At 35.9% G+C, this 23,621-nt stretch overlaps 1 protein-coding gene across 3 annotated transcripts in view; it reads left to right on the top strand.

The window, feature by feature from the left end:
• Positions 1-23,621, top strand: part of LOC150110032 (clathrin heavy chain 1-like) — a 244,312-nt gene that overhangs the window by 114,588 nt on the left and 106,103 nt on the right. For all 3 annotated transcript variants that reach the window (XM_090390818.1, XM_090390808.1, XM_090390827.1), the window contains exon 5: positions 17,650-17,802. In XM_090390818.1, coding sequence (XP_090246944.1) covers positions 17,650-17,802 — 153 coding nt within the window. The remainder of the gene's footprint in view (positions 1-17,649; positions 17,803-23,621) is intronic.

Below are 23,621 nucleotides of genomic sequence, written 5' to 3'. Positions count from 1 at the left end.
GCATCTGAAGATGGTTGTCAGTTCAGTGTTAATGCAACACCTATACATTCTCTTATAATGAAATATCCAGTGGCATATTATATGGACGGGATTATGTTAGAAGAAACAGATCAGGCCAGCAATCTGTGTTTTAATAACTAGGAAGTTGATGTTCAAGGGCCACATAGCAACAGTTGCAAATATAACCAGAGGATAATTGACGCTAATATGAGCATTGATACTTAAGGAAGGCTTTTGCCTTATTATAAGGTTTTGATGCAACTTCAGTTTATTTTTCTTCAGTTCATTATTCCTGAGTTCATCTACACTGCTAATGTGCTACAGGATTACAGTCTTTTTTGCATGGGAGTCATATAAAAATAATAAATAAATAAAATACCACATTGGAATGTTCATGGTTTGTATGCTTCATTTCATATAGGTATGGAAACATTTATTCCTATTTCACTTTTAAATTCTCATAGCTATGTTTTCTTTTCCAGCTCATTACCAAGAGAGGAATGATGTATGTCATACTGGTTTTTATTAAACTGTCTTCTTTTTATGTCTGTACTAAAGCTGAAAATAGTTGCAAACAAATTATGAGTAGATCCAAAATTGATTTTGAAGTGGATGAATGCAGAAAGCTTGCATTATGGCTAAATGGTAGTCATGCTTTGTGATACTGTGTCAAAGCTCTTCCCCTTAAATTTTGCTTCCACCATTTTTGTGCTCAAATAGTTCTGCTGCATTATCAGTATCCTACATTTCTAACCTCGTAAAATTCAAATCGCTCATTTTGATTTTTCCAGAAAAAGATCACAAGAATTGTTCAGACAGATTCCAAACATTTCACTTAATCCTGACATTATTTTTCATGGTTCAGATAGTTTTTGTGTTCTAGAGTCAGTGTTTTTATTCCATATTCAGCTTCAAAATTATCTGGTTTACTCCCTAAAGAAAAGGCAACAAACTTATGCCATTAAATTACTGTCCTATTGATCTTACTTCAATTTCACTCTCACCTTACCGAGAGTCAACTTGTGCACTATAGAAAATACAGTATAGAACCTTGGTTAATAAACAGTTTCACTGTTATCAGACAGTAGGAGACTTCTTAATATCATCATCCACCTGTGGATAAAACCTGAAAGGTATGTTTTAGAGAAGCTACTCTTTATCTCCAAGATATTTAATCTGGTCAGCACAAAGGATTATTAAGTAAGTTTCCATTTTGTGATCTGTCAGCATTAGTCTTTTGCAGCTAAATTGGTAGCTTTTTCTTCTTAATTACCTGTAATAGTGGATAGATCCTTATCCTCAGAACTCTGTTCTTTCACACGATTTCTGATTGCTTTCTGTGTACCAGTGATCCTCTCCAGTTAAATTACAAATCTAATCTGCAGATGGTACCTTGTATTCATCTTTCTCATTTGACAAACCTTACTCTATTCAAATTAATGAGCTTCTAGAATCTCTACTTTTCGGACCCTAAATTTTTATCTCCAAACAATTAATTCTTCGCTAGGATTATGGTAACCTTGTTAAATTCATTTGCCATTATTATAATAATAATGGCAGATCCCTGTTCGATTTCTGCTCAGGACATGGACTGGTTATTACTAACACGGTTGTTCCCAACATAAAAATGTGCATAAATTCATATGGAGAGAAGAGAGGCAAGGAATAAGAAAAATCTCATTGATTATTTTATTGTTGATAGTGATGTTTTCTCACTGGTGCAGGACACGAGTGTACAGAGGCTTTGAAATTGGAAGTGATCACCATTTATTCTTGAGCAGGATAAAATTGAATGTCAAATTGAAGAACAAGTTTTAAAGCGAATAAAAGTTGAGCAGCTCTCAGATGTGAACTAAAATACACAAACATTATTCAAGAAAATATGAAAGAGTTTGAGAACCAGACCTTTGAGATTCAATTTCAAGCCCTGAAGAAAACATTGATTGAGACAGAGAGGCATGCGATTAGATTGTCTGCAAGGATAGAAAAATTAGAACTCCATGGTGGACACAGGAAGTTAAAGAGGCAGTGAAGGAAAAGAAGAAATCATATTGACAATTCCTTGAATATGTCAGCTTGTGCTCTTAGAGACAAATGTAAGAAAGCTAAAAACTGCATAAAAACTAGCTAAACTAAAGTCATGGGAAGACTTTGGCAAGAACATAGTAAATAAATATCAGGACAGAGACAAAATATTCTCGAGGCTGTTAAAAAAAGCTCAGAAATGGAGGAAAGAGTGCTTTAAAGGAATTAGAGGTGATAATGAAATGAATGAAGTGAAAATATAACATGAAAACTGGAGAAAAAGATATCCTTGATGTATGGAGTAATTACTTCGAAACATTGCTAAATGAAACAATCAGTGAATTCAGCACAGCTGTAAAAAAAAAAAAAAAAAAGAAAGAAAAAGAAAAAAAAAAAACATTCATCAGGCATGCAATCAGGAATACATATCCGTACTTGAATTAGAAAAAGCTATCAAAAGCCTGAAATATGGAGGAAGGCAGCAGGAGTAGTTGATATTCGACCAGAAATGCCCAACTATGGGGGGGGTATAAAAAAAAGTCTTGCAGGTGGCTGTACTGCATAGTTTAGAAGGCCTGGACAGAGGGATGAATTCCAGATGATTGGAGAAGAGCTCTCATGGTACCAATATACAAAAAGGGAAAACTAAATGTGAGAATTACAGAGGTATTTCCTTACTGAGTGTTCTTGGTAAGATTTATGCAAGTATACTTGAGAAATGGTTGAGAAGGATTGTGGAAGGAAAGCTTGGTAAAGAACAAGCTGGATTCAGACCAAATAGAGGCTGTCAGAATCAGATCTTCACTTTACGACAAATAGTTGAGAAATCATGGGAATATAGCAAAAATCTGTATTTAAGTTTTGTAGATCTGGAAAAGGCATATGACAAGGTGCCAAGAGAGAAGATATTCAAAACACTATAGTTATATTGTGTCGATGGGGCATTATATCAAGCAATGCTTAGTCTTTATTTGAGTTGTAATTCAGCAGTTAGAATTGAAGGAAGTACCGGAAGATGGTTTGAGGTTAAATCTGGTGTCAGACAAGGATGTACATTATCCCCTCTGTTATTCATTATCCATATGGATCATATTATGAAGGAAAGCGGTAATATCAAAATGGAGATGTTAATCTCAGCTCTTTACTTTATGCAGATGATGTTATACTTTTAAATAATCCAGTACAAGTCTGCAATATTCCCTGAATAAATTGAATAACTGTTGTAATAAATTTGGTATGAAAAGCAGCAATAACAAAACAATGAAAATAGGCAGAAACATTGAAAATACAACTACATCATGAATGGAGAACCTATAGAACAAGTAAAATATTTCTGCTACTTAGGCACAATTTTTAGTGAAGACGATAAATTAAATATGGAATAGACAACAGAATCAAGAAAGCCAATACGATAGGAAGTCAACTGAATAAATTTATATGGAATAAAAGAGAAATAGTCAGAACACTAAATGAGCTGTATATGAAACAGTGTTGAAACCAATTTAACTTATGGATCTGAGAGTTTGATTAGAAATAAATTACTTGACCAAAGAGTAGAGACTACAGCTATGTGAGTCCTGTGAAATATTAGGAGCATGATCAGATGGTATCAAGGCAATATCATATTAAAAACGTTTATATTAGGAGTTTATACAGTTGCATTAAACTTCCAGAAATTTGAGAAACATTAATTACACAGGCCTGTGATGGGAAAAGATGTCTGAGAAGTAATAATTGATTCTTATAGATTTTTAGGTGCTGAGTTCAGAAAAAATAGTAAAAAAAATTCCATCACCCACCAATTTTACCAAGTTTCTAATTTTATCGTTTTTATTAGTAGTATATGGATTTAAATTCAGCGCATTGGTATTTATTTTCATTCTCCTTTGTTTATAGCTAATTAGTTTTATATAAGTACTTTTTTGAAGTGTCTTTTTATGGTAAATAAAGAAATTTCCACAAAACTTCTCATTCTTAAGATAGGAGAGGGAGGGAGGAATGCAGATAAAAGTGCAGGTGGCTACTTGGAATCTGAGTCGCCGAGATAATGGATGCCTTTTCTGTTGTCACAGACACATTTTCTTGTGTGGTTCTTTTGTTGAACTTTAGTCGTTGACTACTAAGGTTATCATATTTCTGAAAGGTGGCATATTTTCTAAGTTAGTGTGAAGATTTAATTTAAAGTGTTTGTGGTTTTTTAATGTTTTACGTAGTGTCGTATAATAGTGTTGATATCATTCTTTAAAATTCGTTTAACTGTGTTTATGTGGTGTTTGTAATGGCAAAAATTCACCTAACAACCAAATACCCGTGCTTTTTGTGCAAGTGGGACAGCTGAGATCGAGAGCAACATTGGATCAAGAAGGAATGGCCAGAAAGAGTCAGATTAGAACCTGGAAATAAAAATGTGTTACATGAAACTGATTGCTCGGGAAAAATCCTTTTATCCCGCTTCACATAAAGCTGCGATTGATGAGCAATTTGTCAAGGCTTTGTCGAAAGAAGGAGAGTGGTTTAAATACATCTGTGCAAAATTTCCAGGTTTATCTACAGCAAAATTGAAAGAAGGTATTTTTATAAGTCCGGACATCAGAAATTTATGAAGGATAAACTGTTTGAAGAAAAAATGGCAACTGTTGAAAAAGAAGTGTGGAAAGCTTTGAAAGAGGTGGTGACCAAATTTTTAAGAAATCACGAGGACCCCAACTATGAAATGATTGTGGAAGGCATGCTACAGAAATTCAAGGATTTGGGATGCTCCATGAGCTTAAAAGTACACTTTCTCAACTCTTATTTAGACTACTTTCCTGAGAATCTGCTAACTGTCAGCGAAGAGCAAGGAGAGAGATTCCACCAAGACATCAAGGAGATGGAAAGAAGGTATCAGGGCAGGTGAAATGTCAACATGATGGCGGACTATGGATGTTGCACAGAGACAAACCTGGAAAAGAATTTCACAGAAAAAGTTCGGAAAGAAGCTTTGAAGGAAAAAGAGAAAGACACAACAATGAAATATAAAGTGTGTACTAAAGATTAATCTTTAATTACTTTAATTAAAAAATTTTTTTCAATACTTTCATTCCAAAAATGTTTATGGAAAATTTTAAATACTGTTATTTTACTTAATATAATGCGTTTTAAAGCTATTTTACTGTAATATTGAGATCCATTTTGTGAAAATTCCTTACATGATAGTGAAAAATGGAAGGAATATTTGAAATCAGTGGTCAAAAATAAATCTGAAACAGTTAATAGTTCCCAGACAACTTTTCATGACTTGAATTTTGAAGGCCTATGTTATCAGAGATCTCACCTTACATTCTAGGCCACCTACAAAATTGCTCATAGAGGGCGCACCACCTAGATAGGACTTTCGAGTCACCCACATGTTTGGCTTAGTATGGTGTTGTATTTGAGTTTGTGATACATTAGTTTTTTTTGTGACTGAGACGAAATATTGGAAGTATTAAAATCAGTTTTAATCCTTTCCGAGTGCTGTATATATATTCCATTAAGCCTCCAACATGATGTCCTCACAACGCACTTAAGCCTCAACACACGGTTAGAAATAAGACAAAAGGAGCATATTGGAGTTGTCAATAACAACAGCGAAGATAGCTCAGGCCTGGCATTCCATTTCTCCCACACTCATCACAACATTGAATGGGGATATAAGCTCCATGCTGCATATAGAAGATAACTTCATCTCCTACAACATCAAAGAGGCTACAATGGTAATCCACTCACAAGGCACTCTAAACAGAAATCAAGGAATGATTTTGTCTGACATTTGGAAGTCACTCATTAGATCTTTAAACACATCAGACTTTAATTTTTTTACTATCTGACATGCCTGCCAAACAATGACTGACCATGTTTCTGTTGTATTTGTATTCTTGTGTAATAGTTCTAGGCATTTGGTGTTTTTTAGTGATGTATTGATTTATATTTAACACTTGTTGTATGTTTGTGTGTTCATCTCAACCCAGATGAAGCCGTTAGCTTAAGTGGCGAAACTGATATGTTTATTAAATCATTACGACCCTTAAACCCAGTGTTAAGTATATTTTATTACATAAGATCTGATAATGTCGGAGTCTTGACAGATAACAGATTGATTTGGAGGAAAATTGTTGATAGGAAGTTAGTAATGATGTAAGTTCTTCATGTAGTACTATCATAATAGCCTGTACACCCCCTTGAGGGTACATGTCAGGAATTTGATGATGATGTTGAATTCATTGCAGCAAAACAAAATCCTTCCATTTTCTTCAATTATACCCATATCTTGAGACAAGTTGAGATTTCTTTTCTTGGTATAATATAAACTATGCTTTTTGGTATAAATGTGTTGCATGAACAGCTATCAACTCTAGGAAATTATAAGTCTAATCATTGAATACTGTTCCTGTATTTATTGATGGTGCCTCTGAAAGCTCCCTAAAAATCATTACTTCTGTACATCAGTTAGGATGATTAATGAACTGTCTATTCTCTCTTACACAGATGTGCAGTTTCTGTTACAAGAAATGCCTATGAAAAATTTCATGCAGCTTTTTATAGGTATTTTCAGTCTATGGATGAGACACAGGTAGTCAAGGACTCTCTGAGGCGATATTGGCATTCAAAAGAATGCTATAAAAAGGTAAGTGACTGAGATAGGCGATGTGAAACTGAATATCAAAATATCCTTGATGTTCAGAATAATTATTTTGAGAGACTTGTAAAAAATATTCAATAGGAATGCAATCAGGAGTATGTATCAGTACTTGAAGTAAAAAGAGCCATCAGAAACCTAAAATGTGGAAAGGCAGCTGGAGTAGATGATATTCAACCAAAAATGCTCAAAAGGAAGGTAGAAAAATTGTACATTGGCTGCACTGCATAATTCAGAAAGCCTGGTCATAGTCGAATTCCTGATGATTGGAGTAGAGCTGTCATAATACCATCTATAAAATGGAAAATAAAACTGAATGTGAAAATTACAGATGAATTTCTCCTAAGTGTTCCAGGTAAGATTTATCCATGCATACTTGAAGAAATTTCTTAAAAAAAAATTGTGGAAGGGAAACAGATAAGAACAAGCTGGGTTCAGTTCAAACAGGTTGTTAGGATCAGATTTTCACTTTAAGACAGATAGCCGAGAAATTTTGGGAATATAACAATAATCTGTATTTAATATTTAGAGATCTGAGAAAGGCATATGACAGACTTTCAAGAGAATAACTGTTCAAAACATTACAATTATATGGTATAAACAGGACATTGTATTGAGCAACTTGCAAGTTATAACTGAGTGGTTAGAATTGACAGAGGTAGTGGAAGGTGGTATGATTATTATTCATTCATCTGTTATCATCTTCTGTATGATTCATATTATGAAGGAAAGTGGCATTAAACCTAATATCAAAATTGGAGATATTGATCTCAGCTCTTCATGCAGATGATGTTAAATAAATCTAATACAAGCTTATAGAATTCCTTAAATAAATCAGACTGCTGTAAAAATAAAAAATAAATATTTGCATGAAAATGAGTAATATAAAGACCAAAAACTATGAAAATAGGCAGGAATGCAGAAAACTAACTGCATTCTGAATGACAGATGTATAGAACAAAACATTTCAGCTATTTAAGCACAATTTTTTAGTGAAGATGGTATATTAATAGACAATACAGTTAGCAAAACTGATAAGGTCAGAGTGAACTGAATTAAAAATTTATATGGAATAAGATAAATTAGCCAGATCACTAAACTAGCAGTATACACAACAGTGTTCAAGCCAATTTTAACTTATCTATCTGAAAGCTGGGTTAGAAGTAAAATGCTCTATTGAAGACTGAAGACCACAAATAAGATAGTTCTTAGAAAAATTAGGGGAGTAAACAGCATCAGTTTCTTGCAGTGGAATAATGTTTTTGACAATTGATGATATGATCTATCAGCAGGCAGTCTTCTTTGTCACTATCAGCTGATCTCCTTTATGGAGAATTTTGAAAAAGGTTTTCTAACTCAAACCTCTTGGGAACCACCCATTTGGTGGAGATCAGTGATGTCACCATTATCTAGAAGCATGACCTCCCAAGTTTACAGATATTTCTTCATTCTCTTAATTTGTTTAAACTTAAAATTAATTTTACATTAGAACTAGAAAAGGTTGATAAATTCCTATGCTTTGATCTCCTCATAAAGAAATCTGGCAATGGTCAGCCTGAAGGTATATTGTAAGCCTGACGAATACCATCAGGTATTCCTGATATAAGGACAGCATATGCCCAACATCAGGAGATGTTGAGCATAAAAGAAAGATCTGGTCTGGCCCACCATACTTCAACTACTAATCATTCAGTAGACTGGAATATTTCCATCCTGTTGTATTTAAAAGAAAAATTGTACTCCAGACTTTTAAAATAATCCATTACATTTATCCATTAACATGGATCTCTCAACAGAAACCAAAGACTTATATTAAGTGATATATGGAAATCTAATTAAATATTTTAGCATCTGAAGATTTTAATTTTGCAGAGTCATCTTCTCTAGTCTTTGCTTAGCTGATGACAGCTAACACATGCCACATGACTTTGCATTCTTGTTTAGATGAATTTATTTATTCTCTTTTGTAATGATTTTTTTCAGAATTTGGACAACTCCATTATTTTTTTTTTATATTATTTTTTGTGCTAACTATAAACTCTGAAGAAGCAATCAGTTTTTTGGGTTGATTGAATCTAATTTGTGTATAGTTTCATATTAACAACTAATAAATCCTTAATGCTTAATGATTTTTTCAGAATTTGGATAACTCCGTTATTTTTTTTTTAATATTATTTTTTGTGCTAACTATAAACTCTGAAGAAGCCATCAGTTTTTTGGGGTGATTGAATCTAGTTTGTGTATAGTTTCATATTAACAACTAATTAAATCCTTCTTAATGCCATTGTATGCAAAATTATTTGCATACAATGGCAGAATCATATTAAATATGAAGATATTCAGAAGGAACTTGACATTGAGCATTCAGGAATGTGTGAGCAGAGCTAATCTCAGGTAGTGTGATCACTTAAACAGAATGGGAAAGGAATTATTAGTAAAGCAGATCTTTAATGCCAACATGGCAGAACAAGGCCCTGAAAAATACCAAGATTATATGTGTTTTAATGCAGTTAGAAGTACCCTAGAGGACTGAAATAAGTTTTGACAATATGCCTTCTAAACTATGTGCATGTGTGCTTGTTCACCAAACAAAAAGAGAGTACACACACACACACACACACCTAATAACTGCACTCACAAAATTTTTGCTTTCAGGAATTATTATTTAATATTTAATAATTAAGCAGCACTTGATGAAACTTGTGGGGTACAAGGATGCAGGATCTGGTAATAGTATGTCCATAACGAGTTGACCATTATGCTTTCAATTAATAAAAGTTGTCATTAGTTTTGACATTGGAGATGACACATTATTATTATTATTACATGATACTTCAAGGACTTATTGAGGAAGGGTACTCTGCTCTACAACTCTCTCCACCATTTAATTCACTAATCACACAGAACCACTGCTGTCATCATCTATACGCTATGCCATCTACTTCCCACGACCACCACTAATATTTTTTATCTGTAAATTGCATATGTTCTCAAAGCTGATTTGTCTGTATGTGGGATGAAAAACCCAACTTTCCAGGAGGGGGGAAAAACCTCCTACTGCCTTCTTATGAGATTGGCTAATTCACCTTCATTTGAAAAAGCTGATATAAAGATTCCTCTCATCACAACGAGAATTGAACTTGTGCCTTTTCCAGCTGAGGGGGTACAGTGCACTATTGTTCTAATTGCTATGGAGGGACTTTGTAAGAGCTTTGATTAAGAAGGAGCATATGTGGAACTACAGGTCAGGTAATTATAATAATCTGAGAAGGCAGTTTGAGACAGTGCCTACCATGAGAAACTGTGGTCGAGTAATCAGCAATGTACGAGGGTGGTCTGAAAAGTTCTTGGCGTAACAATGAAAAAATGAATTTATAATTTCAAAATTATTTTTATTTTTCAACATAATCTCCCTTAAGACTAATCCTAGTGCTGTGTGCTTCGCAACCATATGCCTGGGGAAGGAATGTCCTAGGTTTGATTCCCGTTGGTGACATGAAGAGCTGTAGGATCTTCCTCAGCCATAGCCAAGTTAGCCGATCTTGGGTGTGGACAGTAGGGTTTTTTCTCCAGTTTATCCTGGAGTTTTTCATCCCACAAAGCAGGCAAACCGGCCTTGAGAACTCAACATTACGAACATAGGATACACCGGGGCATAGGGCTGACCACCTTATCCTGTGAATGGTTTGAGGTTTGATGATTAATTAACCCTCTACACCGCAAGGTTAAAAGAGGAAAAAGAAAGATGAGATGAGATAATATTTACTATTTTAGAATTTCAATAAATTTTGAATATACTATAAAAATGAATTATAATAAATCATACTTGTTACATATTTTCTTTAGTAATTTGTCCACTCTAATATTACTCTAAACCCATTCTAACTTAATTCATTCATAATTTGTTACTTTTAACCTAGCCATGTGGGCATACTGATGTTGACTGACATCAGCAAATGACAGACATGTTTGTGCAGAATGTCTACTGTCTGGACAGCATAGTCACTCGAACTCATGCAAATGCTGATGGATTTTTGTAGCTCTGCTAATTTAAGTGAATTAATTTAGTACTTACAGGTTAAAGCTAGAAGGAAAAAAAGGTCAACATTAATATGAGAAATATTACTTGTGTGTGTGTGCGCACGCACACACACACACACACGTTGAGTCCGAGTTAGGAAACATTATGCACAAAATGTGTTTCATATGCTCATGGAAACATTGGATTCAATAATATTGGAATCCTGGCATATCAGATTAATTCCGAAGAAAATTGTTGATAGTAATGTGGTAATAATATAATTTTTTTCTTGTAGCACCATCATAGTATCCTGTACAACCCTTTAATCTCCATATCAAGAATTTGATGATGATATGGATGATGATGTTTCTGTTGTACTTGAATTCTTGTGTAATGGTTCTTACACACTTGGTGTTTTTTCGTGATGTATTGATTCATATTTAACACTTATTGTATGTTTATCTCAACCCAGATGAAGCCATTAGCTTAAGTGGTGAATATAATGAACTCTATAGAAAAGTAAATTGAAAAAAGAATCAAATGTAAAAAAATAATTTTGAAGAAAATTCAATCATTTTGGACATCTGCAGAAGGGATGACAACATAAGAATTGACGTTGTCACTTCCTCTGTTCATTCATCTCTAAATCTCTTCCATACACGTTTATCAGCTATTCAGTGCCTTCTACATTTCAACTCCAAACTTGCAGATCCAGATTTTTTGTTTTTTAATTGCCAATACTACTGACCTTTGACCTACATAAGAGGTAAACAAACCCGAAAAACATAAGCAATTTACTAACATATGAGGGGAGTGGGGGGGGGTCTGGAAAGTTCTGATAAACACCTAGGAAAAAAATGATATTAAAGCAACTGTTATAACCACAAGAAAGAACATATGAGGATATAAGAACATAAGTTACCTTCATAACTCTGCTACTAGTATGTTCTTTCTTGTGGTTACATCAGTTGTTTTAATATCATTTTTTTGTAGCTGAAAAAACTGTAAACCTATTAAACGGTCAAGTATAATGGTTTAAACTTAGATTTAATAGAATGAATACAGCATAGGGAATCAATTAAACCCAATTTAATCGATCCTATATTTCATCTCTGTCACAGAGACATCATCAAGATGCAATCTTAATATTGTAAAAGCATATACAAAAGCACTCAAAACAAGAAGGGGAAAAAAGTTAGACTAAAGTCTTAAGAGGGGAGGGGGCTTCTGTTATAGGTGCTGTTGGTCAGCTAAGAATTAAGTAGAAATAGGGGATATTAAAGATCCAACTTTATTTCAAAGTTGAATATATATAGAAACTTAGTTTCAAAAATTTGATCAGAGAGCCTATGAGAATACGATCCTTGACAACAGAGTTGCCTTAGCTTCACTACTTAAGATAAAAGCACTGCCCAGGTGTCCATACATTTTCCTTTTATTACTGTTCAGATTTCACTGATCTGACAGCTGTTTCGAGAGTCTCTCTCTCTTTAGAGACCAGGCAACCTTAAGAGAGCAAAAACTTTCAATCAATACCAATGCAATCCAATGTCAGAGTTATATTTTTCAAAAATGAACTCTCAGTTAGTGTATAATAGTAATTATCAAAGAAAGAGCTACATGGCCTCATTTTGGTGATGTAAAATAAATAGTGAAACCTTTATCAAAAGCACTAATAAAAGGCAAATATATAGCCACCTGGACAGGGCTCATGAGAATATGATACTTGACATCAGAGTTGTCCTAGCTTGCACTTCATTTAAGAAGTGCAGTTTCCATTTGATTCTGTGATTTTTTAACGATACTTGCGACATAATGGTTAGAAATATATACACGTTAGTACAAGAATAGTGTTTCATTTGCCAAATATTTCGGTCTGAATATTACAGACCATCTTCAGTGGCTACATAGGAATAGTTTCAAAAAACAAAGTGGAATGCGAACAATTGATCATTCATACATAGAAACGCGGCGCGTGATGTCATATCGCTAAGTATTGGGAGAGTAAACATTTTTTAAAAAACAAAATTAAAGATATTAATTCAGAAATTCATATAATGATCTTGAATAACATTATACTGATTTAAAAAAAAAAATATGTGTTATCCTGATTAAACTTTCCCAAATTTTTGATATAGATATACAGTCCTTACGATTCAAGTTAGGACATTGAAGTAAGGCCTCTACACTTTCTTTAAATAAACGTTCAAATTTGTAGCGACATCTGTGTAGGAGGAGAGTCTTGGACCAAAGGGTGTTGTGGTTTGTTTCTAATCCATGCTGAGCTAATCCAGATTTCTCAGGTTCGTTGTGTTGAATTGATGACTGATGCTCTTGAATTCTTTTATCTGTGGAACGTCCAGTTTGTCCAAAGTAAGAAAGATTACAATTACAAGGAACTTGATACACATCAGGTAGAGACAAGGTTGAGTTTATCTTTAGATGAAGGAAAATGGGTGGACAATTTGTTAATAGGTGTATAAGTGGCTGTTAGATTATATTTCTTTAGAATTCTCGAAATTGGTTCTGAAATCCCGAAAATGTAAGGAATTGGAACTTAACGTATTGAATCTTGGTTGTTCTGTGTTGGTTTGTAAGAATCGAAAAGATGTTGTGTACTCTTTTCGGAGAAGCCATGTGATGTTTGATAGTCGAAAGTTCCTTCTGTAATAAATGAGAAGTTGAACAGTTAGTTTTGGCTCGTCAGATTAAACATTTTGTGACTCCTGTTTTTTGACAAGGGTGATGAGCAGATTCTTTGAGAATATAGTGACCTGTGAAAGTTAATTTTCTGTAAACTTGTAATTGTTATAATAATACCAGAAGGTGAACGGATGAGAAGGATGTCTAAAAAGGATAACTTGTTGTCTTTTTCAATTTCCATGGTAAACTTTATATGAGGATGTAAGGAATTGATACTGCTTAAAAAGGAAGGTAAGGAATCTCTGTCGTGAGGCCATATAGCAAAGATCTCATCTATATATCTAACCCAAAAGGATGGTTGAGGGAATATAGATGAGAACAGGACTTCTTCTAGATGTTCTAAATAAAAGTTTGCAAGAGCAGGAGAAAGTGGACTTCCCATGGCTGTTCCTTCCACTTGGTTGTAAAATTTATTTTGACATAAATATCCAGAGTGCATTACGAAATCAAATAGTTTTATAATATCTTGTGGGAAGATGTCAGCTAGTAATTCCAAAGTCTCTTTGAGAGGTATATTTGTATATAAAGGATTCTAAAAGGCAACCATAAGATCTGTAGGTAGGTTGTAAAGAGAAGTTTTTTAATTTATTTAAGAAATCAGAAGAGTTTTTCAAAAAAGAGCATGAGTTGCCAATGTGTGACTTCAATAATTTAGGTAGATATTTGGCTATGCGATAGGTACGAGAATCAATACAATCCACTGTAGGGCGAAGAGGAATATCTGTCTTAGGTATTTTTGGTAGACCATAAAACCTGGGAGACTTTGCAAAATGAGTTGGCAAAATATTTCGAAATATTTGGCAAATTAAACATTATTCTTGTGCTAACGTGTACATATTTCTAATTTGATTCTGTGCAAAGTATCCAAGGCATGCCAGCTCTACCCTGACCATAATTATGATAACTGATGAGTTTTGTGTGTTCTTCTAGGCAGATTTCCTAGTTAAACCATAAGCTAATTTGCAAGACTGAGGAACCTTGTAAACACCTGGAACAAAGATTGGAGGGAGTGGATCCTTAAGAGAGTGCATAAGGCAGCATTTCAGATGAGGTTTGATTGCATGAAGCATATTTTATTTACCAATAGTCCCCTTTCTGACACTTTAACTTTACTGGAACCCCCCCGATATCATTGATCTTTTCAATTTTTGCCATCCATGTTGGCTACTTCTCTAAAACAGAGGAAAGCCATGGGTTAACTCCTTGCTCCTCTAGCCAATTTCTGCATGGAATAAGGAAGTCGTTTTACCTCTTTATAAGGCTTTCATAAGACCACATGTAGATTATTGTGTTCAGATTTGTTCTCCTGGATTCCAAGGAAATAAAGAAGCTGTGGAAAGGGAGCAAAGAAGAGTTGCAGAGATTATATATCCAGGTTATGGGATTTAGATTATTAGGACAGATTGCAAGTATGTGGATTACAGACTCTGGCTAAATATGATAGAAGTCTATAAACTTTTGAATGGGTGGTATAGGATATTGTCTGCAAGTTTTCTTTATATGGTGGGGGAGAGAACACAGGGGGGGATATCCATGGAAGTTAAGTTTGTTCACAGTCAAGAAAGGGGTAAGAGCTAACTTTTTCTCTCTCAGAGCAGTGAGTGAATGGAATATGTGGTCTTATCAAAGTTATAAAGAGACAAAACGACTTCCTTATTATTATTATTATTATTATTATTATTATTATTATTATACACCTCCAGGGAGTCCAAAGACTCATCGAGGGAGAGTGTGCCAACAGCATCGAACGATTGGTCCCCTTCTAACTACTAACGACGCTCAAACTTACTTAACTGAGCCATTAGTAGCAGAGGCTCTACCAATCGACCAACCTTTGCCGGCAAAGGTTGGTCGATTGGTTATTCTATGCAGAAACTAGCTAGAGGAGGAAGGAGTTAATCCATAGCTTTCCTCTGTTTATATATTGTATCCTTCCAAGAGAAGTAGCCACTCACTTAGTGAGTGTATCTAGCGTGAATGAATTTAAGAGAAGGTTTTGGGTGATTTATAGCCTCCCTTGATGAGTCCTTGACTCCCTGGAGGTCTTAGATATTAATAATAATAATAATATCTTGAAAAACATGCCCTTGATGCTGCCATTCTCAAACTTTTTATCTGACTAAGCTAAGTCTAGCAACAGTGTCCATAGAGGATGCCCCTCATAGGACTTGGTGCTTTTAGTCTTTTTTTCCACTTATTGTTTTTGAGTGCTTTTGTGGTGCTTTTACAATTTTAAGGTTGTATCTTAGTCTCCGTCACAAAGATATCATCAGGGATGTCTCTTGGACAGAAACAAAATATAGGATCCATTAAACTTGAATTTAATTGTCTCTTTGTGCTATATTCTTTCCATTAAATACGATAATGACTATAAGCCTATTGTATCTTATTATTGTCGATGGTGAATACTTGGAAAACTTTGCTTTTTAGATCAAATATATTTTTTCCAGTCTCTTTTGGTATCTATCACATCTGGTTATTTCACACCAGCTAATGAAAGTCATCTACCACTTAAAATGACCAGAAAAAATAAATTAAAAATCGGTACTTTCTACGTTAAAGTTTCTATGGCTATTTAGAAAATCCAAAATGTTTAAGATAAGATAATGTACAAGAATAAGGAACCTTGTAAACAGATGGGAGAAAGTAGATAAGGCAGCAGCTTCTGACTATGCTATGTGGGGCATCCTCATCTGTTTAATGTTTCCCTATTTGGCCCATGACCTGGATATGCTCAACATTTTCTTAATAAATCTAAACAATGAACACCCCCAGGATCCAGTTTACCTTAGAAAACAAGTGTCTCTCATTCCTAGACTTGATGATATTCTTAATGCTTTCTTAGCCAATGGCTACAATCTCCCAAAAATATTAAAACACTATAATTTCATTCCCCCCTTCCCATTCAGAGCATAGAGATTACTCAAAATCCATTCATCTGGGGCACATCCAAAAAATTAACAAATCCTAAGGAAATACAACCTTACAAACACTTACAGATCACATAAAAAAATTAGCATCCCTTATCTGCTCCACCAAAAACCAGCCATATTCCCTAGATCTACCAGGTCCCTTGCTGTTAGAAACTGTCCTATTATGGTTAAACAAGCAGGACATCCAATATCAGAATTTATGAACATAATGACTACATCCAGTTCCACCATTACAGACACTCAGAACTTGCTGACCATGCTTATGACTCACCACACAACAGAATACACTGGAAGAAGGCTGCACTATTGCACTGCAGCAAATACAAATATTCAAGGCTATTCCTCAAATCTGCTTCAATTCCTGAGAAATTTTACAAACCCCCAGCAAATTTGGCTGCATGAGGCTGCCCCATTGGGAAGCACTCATACTCAGATCTTTATCCTAACAGCCAAGACCACTCAATCTAGTCCAGTTAGGGGGCACCATTTAGGACTCGAAGCCCAACTTTGGTTGCCTTTCTTCATCCTCATTTGCCCAGTGTTAGTGCCTGCATGCACATATCATTGTTTTTGTGATTGCTGATGATGGCATGGCAATATAATGTTGCCAAAATAAAATATAGGAAAGTATTAATTAAAGTTACTGTAATTAATATTTTAGTATACATCATTATTTCCTATAATAAATTTAGTTTAATCCTTTATCCAAGTGTGAGCAAATAAAGTTTGTGCCTGAAAGTATCTTCAGGACTGGGGTAAGGTGGTACAACACTGAGGAACTTGTTGCAAAGGTGGAGCAAGCTAACATCACTCCTATCTCAGTATCTCCCATAATGCAAAACACATCTCCTTGTGGATATGTATAATTTTATGCATTAAGGGAAGGGCCACTGCCCAGACTAGTTTTGACCTTCATTGAGGTCTCTTCAGTGGGAGCCAGGCCCAAGTGGAGGTACCAGGCAGAAGCATTAGCAAGGTCATCTCTACTATAGGAGTTGCCAAACGGTGCCACGTTTTTATTAAATTACTCTGGATTTAGAGGATTTTTCATCATTATTTCCTGAAAAATAATAGTTATGAGTGACCATCATATAAACCTATTTATCAGGATATCTGAAGTGTTTGTTTTCATTTGTGATCATTTCTGATACCAGATAATCTGTTGTGCAATATATAACAATATGTTCTAGTTATTTATTATTATTTTGAGTTTCATAGTTTCTAGTATCCTTAAGAATTTGTTGTTTTTAATATAAATGATAACATTGTGCTAAATGCCTTTTCCATTTATAAATATTTCTTAATTTTAGCTGGTTCTGTCTTCCAAGTCTATAATTTAGAGACGAGAAAATGTTTATACAAATATAAAATGATGAGCCCTGTTCACTACTGGACATGGGTTAATTCTTCAGCTATAGTCATTGTCACTGATAGGATTGTTTATTATTGGGATTTAAAAGAAGGTAAGAAAACTCTTTACCACTCAGAGCTTATTCATTTGCTTATAACTTTATATATATAGATAGAAAATATGTATACATTTATAAAATTATGAGTCCTATTCACTACTAGACATGAGTTAGTTTTTTGTTGATAATCATTATTGCTTATATCAGTGGTGGTGCTGTGACATGTGGCTGGTGTAGGGTTTAGCTGTATAAAGTTATTTATGCATTTTAGTGAAATATTGTTGTTGAGGAGTATTTCTTTTAAAATTATGATGTTTAGGTTGAGCACATTGCATATAGGTTTGTGTAAATTGTCTATTGGTTTTTAGTGAGTATACTTTATGAAACTGTAGTGGTAGAGAATGTGCGAGCAACTAAGCCTAATTTGAGTAGAAGCTTATTATAGTACTTCGTTGTATGCAACTGCTTAAGAATTTCTATTGCTAGTACTATGCTGCTCAATTTAGTCAAGGAATCCTAATATAAGGGGAGGGTTAGCGAGTGGCCAACCAACCCTCCTGTAAAAACCTTATTAGTTACGAAACAAGCACCACAGAAGCCTTGGAATTTCAGACGCCTTTGCGACTATGATTATTAATCGTTTTGGGACCTAATATATGTAGTTTGGTGAAAGAAGGAGCTCTTTTTAATGTGACGAATGTCTTACAACAGTATAAAATTGGACTTTGTGCTGTACAAGAAGCACGTTGGCTGGGACAAGGCTTGGCCTGCAATCAGGGGTACATCTATACTATAGTGGTGACGACAGAGGACGAAGAGTCCTCGGAACTGCATTTTTAGTTAGTGATAACTTTTTGTCTAATATTTTAAATTTTAAACCTGTGAACAATCGGCTGTGTACTATTACAGTTAAGGGACGTTTTCAAAATGTGTCTAGTGAACTGTTATGCACCTACTGAAGAGAGCTTGGAGGAAGCTAAAGATTGTTTCTAAGAAGTGCTTGAGCATACTTGTAATAATCTACCGTCCTATGACGTCAAGCTAGTGGTGGGGAGATTTCAACGCAAAACTGGGGAGAGAGCGTGTGTGGTGCCCTTTCGTAGGCAGTGAGAGCCTATGTGAGGAGTGCAATGATAACGGGATCTGACTTGCGAGTTTTGCTGCCTCTACAGGATGCTTTGTAAAGAGCACTATGTTTGTGCATAAAGACGTCCACAAACAGACCTGGAGATCGCCGGACGGTAGAACAGCTAACCAAATAGACCATGTACTAGTGTATCGACGTCACCACAGCTCCATCTCAGATGTGAGAAGTTTCAGAGGAGCAGATGGAGATAGCGACCACTATCTGGTAGCCTACAATTTCAGGCATAGAATTGCAGTTCGGAAGCCCACGTGTCCTACCATACGATCGGCATGGGACCTGGACAAGTTGAAAACAGCAGAAGGCAAGTGGGCTTTCCAGTTAGAGTTGCAGAATCGTTTTGGGGAGTTACAGGAGGAAGAGACTGATCTGGATGGGATGTGGGACACCATCAAATATATGGTCGCGTTAGCTGCTTCGAGAACTGTGGGAAAGAGAAAGAGGAGGAGAAAAGCATGGTTTAATAGACAGTGTGAAGAAGCTGTAGCGAAACGAAGGGAAGCTATTGAACTACCTAGCAGATAGTAGGAAGAAAGCTGCATGTGAGAAGAGTGGTGAATACATGTTTATGCAGGGAAAAGCGGAAGTATCTTAGTGAGAAAGTGGCTAGTATAGAGAGAAATAGGGTGACGAATAATGGATGGGAGATGTACCGGATGATCAAAGCCATGCGAGGTGCCCAGACACAAGCGGCAACCATAGGAGATGAGAGTGGAAATCTATTAACAAACTCAAAAGATGCTCTCGCTTGGTGGCGTAGATATTTTGCAAACTTGCTGAATGTCAATGCTGGAACGTCAATATTGGAGGATTATACTCCTTATCAAACTGCTGAACCATTTATTGAAGAGCCGACATTTAGTGAGATTACTCGTACTAGCCGCATGCTGAAAAATAATAAGGCTCCAGGAGTGGACTGCATACTGGCGGAGCTCCTGAAGAATGGCGGGGACGTCCTGCTGGAGCAGCTGCACTAGCTCATCTTGATGATCTGGCGAGAAGAACGGCTGCCGGACGAGTGGAAGGAGTCGCTGATCACCCTAGTACATAAGAAAGGAGATAAGACTCAATGCGGCAACTATAGAGGCATCTCACTGCTGTCGACTGGCTATAAGGTGCTGTCTAACATCATGCTAATGCGCCTCACACCATATGCAGAAGAGTGGTGCTTTGGTGACTACCAGACGGGCTTCAGGAGGAACTGCTCTACAATAGACCAACTCTTAACGCTATGCCAAGTTTTTGAAAAGTGCTGGGAATATAACCAGGAAGTTCATAATATTTTCATAGACTTTTCTAAAGCCTATGACTCAATGATACGTCCAAAAATATGGCAGGTGTTAGAAGAGCTGGGAATTCCTAAAACTCCGAAAAGTGGCACAGGTGTGCGTAGCTGGTTCGAGAGCAAGAGTGAAAGCAGAAGGTGACCTTTCGGATCCGTTGCAAGTACAGACCGGTGTGAAGCAGGGTGATGGGCTTTCTCCGATTCTCTTCAATCTAGTGTTGGAAAAAAGTAATTAGAAACAAACAGCAAGTGGCAGGTATAGTCAACATGGGGGTGCAAGTTAGGATTCTTGGCTACACTGATGACCTGAACGTTATGACGCATCAATGGGATGACACGGTGGAATTGGTTACTGCTACTGAAGAAGCTGCAGAAGAAGTTGGCCTGAAAATAAATGCCGAGAAGACAAAATACCTTTTTATGAGTCGCCATGCTGCTCAAGATCCAGAAGGAGCTGCACAGTTTGAGAGGGTGAAGGTATTTAGGTACTTGGGTTCTTTCATGACTGAAGACAACAAAATTGAGGCTGATGTCCAGATTCGGGTAAATGCTGCGAATGTGGCCTATTATCAGGTGCGTCCCCTTTTCGCCTCGCACTTGCTGTCTTGGACTACAAAGGTGGGACTATACAAGATTTTGATCAGGCCTGTTCTCCTGTACAGTGCTGAAGCATGGACTCTCACGACGAGACAAGCCGATCACCTGAGAGTATTCAAGAACAAGATGCTACGACGTATCTATGGAGGGGTCATGACAGACGGAGTCTGGAGGAGGCGGTCCAATGCTGCCATGCACGCTTTATACAAATCGGCAGATGTCTTGATGGCGCTGTGAGCCTGGCGTCTTCAGTGGCTGGGGCATCTGTACCGTATGGGCCCCCAAAAGGACTGTGAGACAAGCGTAGGAGGCCCAACCCTGATCAGGGAGACCGAGAAAGAGATGGGCGGATCAGGAGAAGGAAGACCTGCAGGCTGTTGGGCTGGAGACCAGAACGTGGCGGACAGTCACAGAGTGCCCAGTGGCGACATGTGGTGCTTGAGGTCAAAAGTCTCCCCCCCGGGCTGATAGTGCCTGGCTAATGTAAAGTGTATGCTTATATTGGGATTTAAAACAATGTAAGAAAATTTCTTTACTACTCAATGGATAAGTTTATCTATATGGTTTCCTTTTATTTATTTTGTCATAACAATGTTCTTATGAGTAGTCTTTGTAACTCTAAAAATTAAACATGATGTGCCTTAGCATATTAAAAGAAATGTTTTGCACATAAAAAGAAAATTATAGGATTAATAACTGGAATGTTTTCACAACTGAGTGATTTTGCCACATGTTTGAAGGCCTTTATCAAGCACAAATTAGAAGTGACAGGATTTGGGTTTTTTATCTCCTGTGTAACAGAAAATGAGCTGATGATTGTAGGCATTTGAAAGAAGTTGAAATTTATCGAATTCCTCAAACCTTGATATTTTGAAAGTGGTATTACTGTGTAGAATCCATTACCTAAAGGCAACTCTTCAAAAAACAAGATGATGAAGGAACAAAACAAGATTATATTTCAAAGCTGCTCCCAATTCGCTTGTGCATATTATTTTCAGAACATTCCTCATGTATTCCAAAGAAAGTTTGTACATATTTAAAAAAATGTAGTTTTTGATTTCATATTCAAAGAACTTTCCATGTTACCTCCCTGCTGTTTTAATGAGGGAACCAGACCAGGACAACCATTGAAAAGTTACTCAAACAACTTCAGGCTCAACAGAATTGAATAAATACCATAAACATAAATAATCATCATTGGAAAAAGAGATGGAGGAATTACAGAAATACCATGTTGAAATTTTTGGTACTAGTGAAACTAAAAAAATAGTAAGATCTTTCAACATAATAAGGTATAGGATAATTTATTCAAGCAATAGAGATCAGGGAAAGGAGGAAGTATAGTTTTCTACTTTCCCTATATTTGGTACATTATTCAACACTGGACATGAAGGTGAACTCCTTGAATGGGAGTTTATCTTTATATGTCCTTAAATGGAAGTTAGTTTGAAGGAGACTGATCTGAGAAATTTCAGAGCAGGAAATTGAAACAGTGCAATTTGTTTGTGCTTATGATCTCCCAGAAGCATCTGAGGAAGAAAAGGATCATTAGAGAGGGAAACTGTTGTAAAACAAAGGCTGATTTGTGTTGCACACCTAAACAGCAGAGTAGGAAATGACTCCCAGGCATATTGAAATATTTTGGAAAGATTTGGAGAAAAAGGCAGAGTTAATAATAATGTGAAGAATTTATTAGACTTCTGTTCAGGACACGAATTAGTCATTAAGAGTACCAAGTTCACATGCATTAATTCACATGGTCATCATTGTATGTTATGCTTTCACGCAGGCCTACACATTTTACCGAGTAAGCTAAGCTTCCATAACTGATAATCCTGCGGAATAGGTTGGTTGCTCCTCATTCCTGGTAGTATCCCATGTTTGTCAAAGCGTGTGTTCACGGGATCAATTTGCCTGCTTTGTGGGAGGAAAACCCCAGGATAAACTGGGGAAAAAAACCTGCTGTCCATGCCCAAGACTGGCTAACTTGGCTATGGCTGAGGAAGATTCTCACGTCGTCGACAGGAATAGAACTAGGACACTCCTTCCCCAAGCATATGGTTGCGAAGCGCATAGCCACTAGGCTAACCGCGTGGACATTCACATGATATATACCAAACAAGGAAGTCTTTAAGTTATTGTTCATAGTGATATCCTGATTGGTCCAAAACAGGAACATAGAAGGATTTTGAAATAGGAATTGGTCTACCTAATGATCAGTATGATTAAAATGAAGGTTATTTTTCTTTTCGATGAGATAATGTTTCTGAATGAATTGTAGTTGAACTTAAACTGTGAATTGTAGTCTCAAATACACAAATATTATAATGAAGAATGGGAAAGTTAATAAAAACAAAAACAAGGAGTTTCATTTGCGACATCTGAAGAAAACATTTTGACTTAAGTCTGAAAAACATCTAGTAAAGTTGATAAAGTACTCTGTTTGGTCAGGAAAGTTAAAGAAACAGTTCACAAAGAGAAGAAATGAAATGTCAGTGGCAAAATGTTTGAGAAATTTCTAAAAAAAGTTTAGAAAGGGAGATAAATATGTGAATTATAGAGGAATTTCCCTGCTGGAGAAAATCATCACAAAGGCTATAAGGGATGCAGATGACCAATCAGGACTTCTGACTCACTGCCCAATCCTAACTTTGATATGTGTACCCTGTTAATATGTATACACTTAGATGCTGAACAGTAAGGATGGAATAATGGGCTGGAGACTTTGTTAACCAAATGATATTCTATGTTGATTTAAAGCATATAAACATTTGATGTACAACCTGAACAAATGCCATGTTGGCTAGGGCATCACCTGTTCAAACAAGGTCTCAGTGCTTTTCATCA

Source organism: Typopeltis vanoorti, chromosome 1 (genome assembly GCF_054136105.1).
Source record: "Typopeltis vanoorti isolate ZY-2024b chromosome 1, IOZ_Tvanoo_1.0, whole genome shotgun sequence".
Classification (NCBI taxonomy): domain Eukaryota; kingdom Metazoa; phylum Arthropoda; class Arachnida; order Uropygi; family Thelyphonidae; genus Typopeltis; species Typopeltis vanoorti.
The sequence above is the reverse complement of the archived record's forward strand: the minus strand, read 5'-3'. Positions and strand labels throughout refer to the sequence as shown.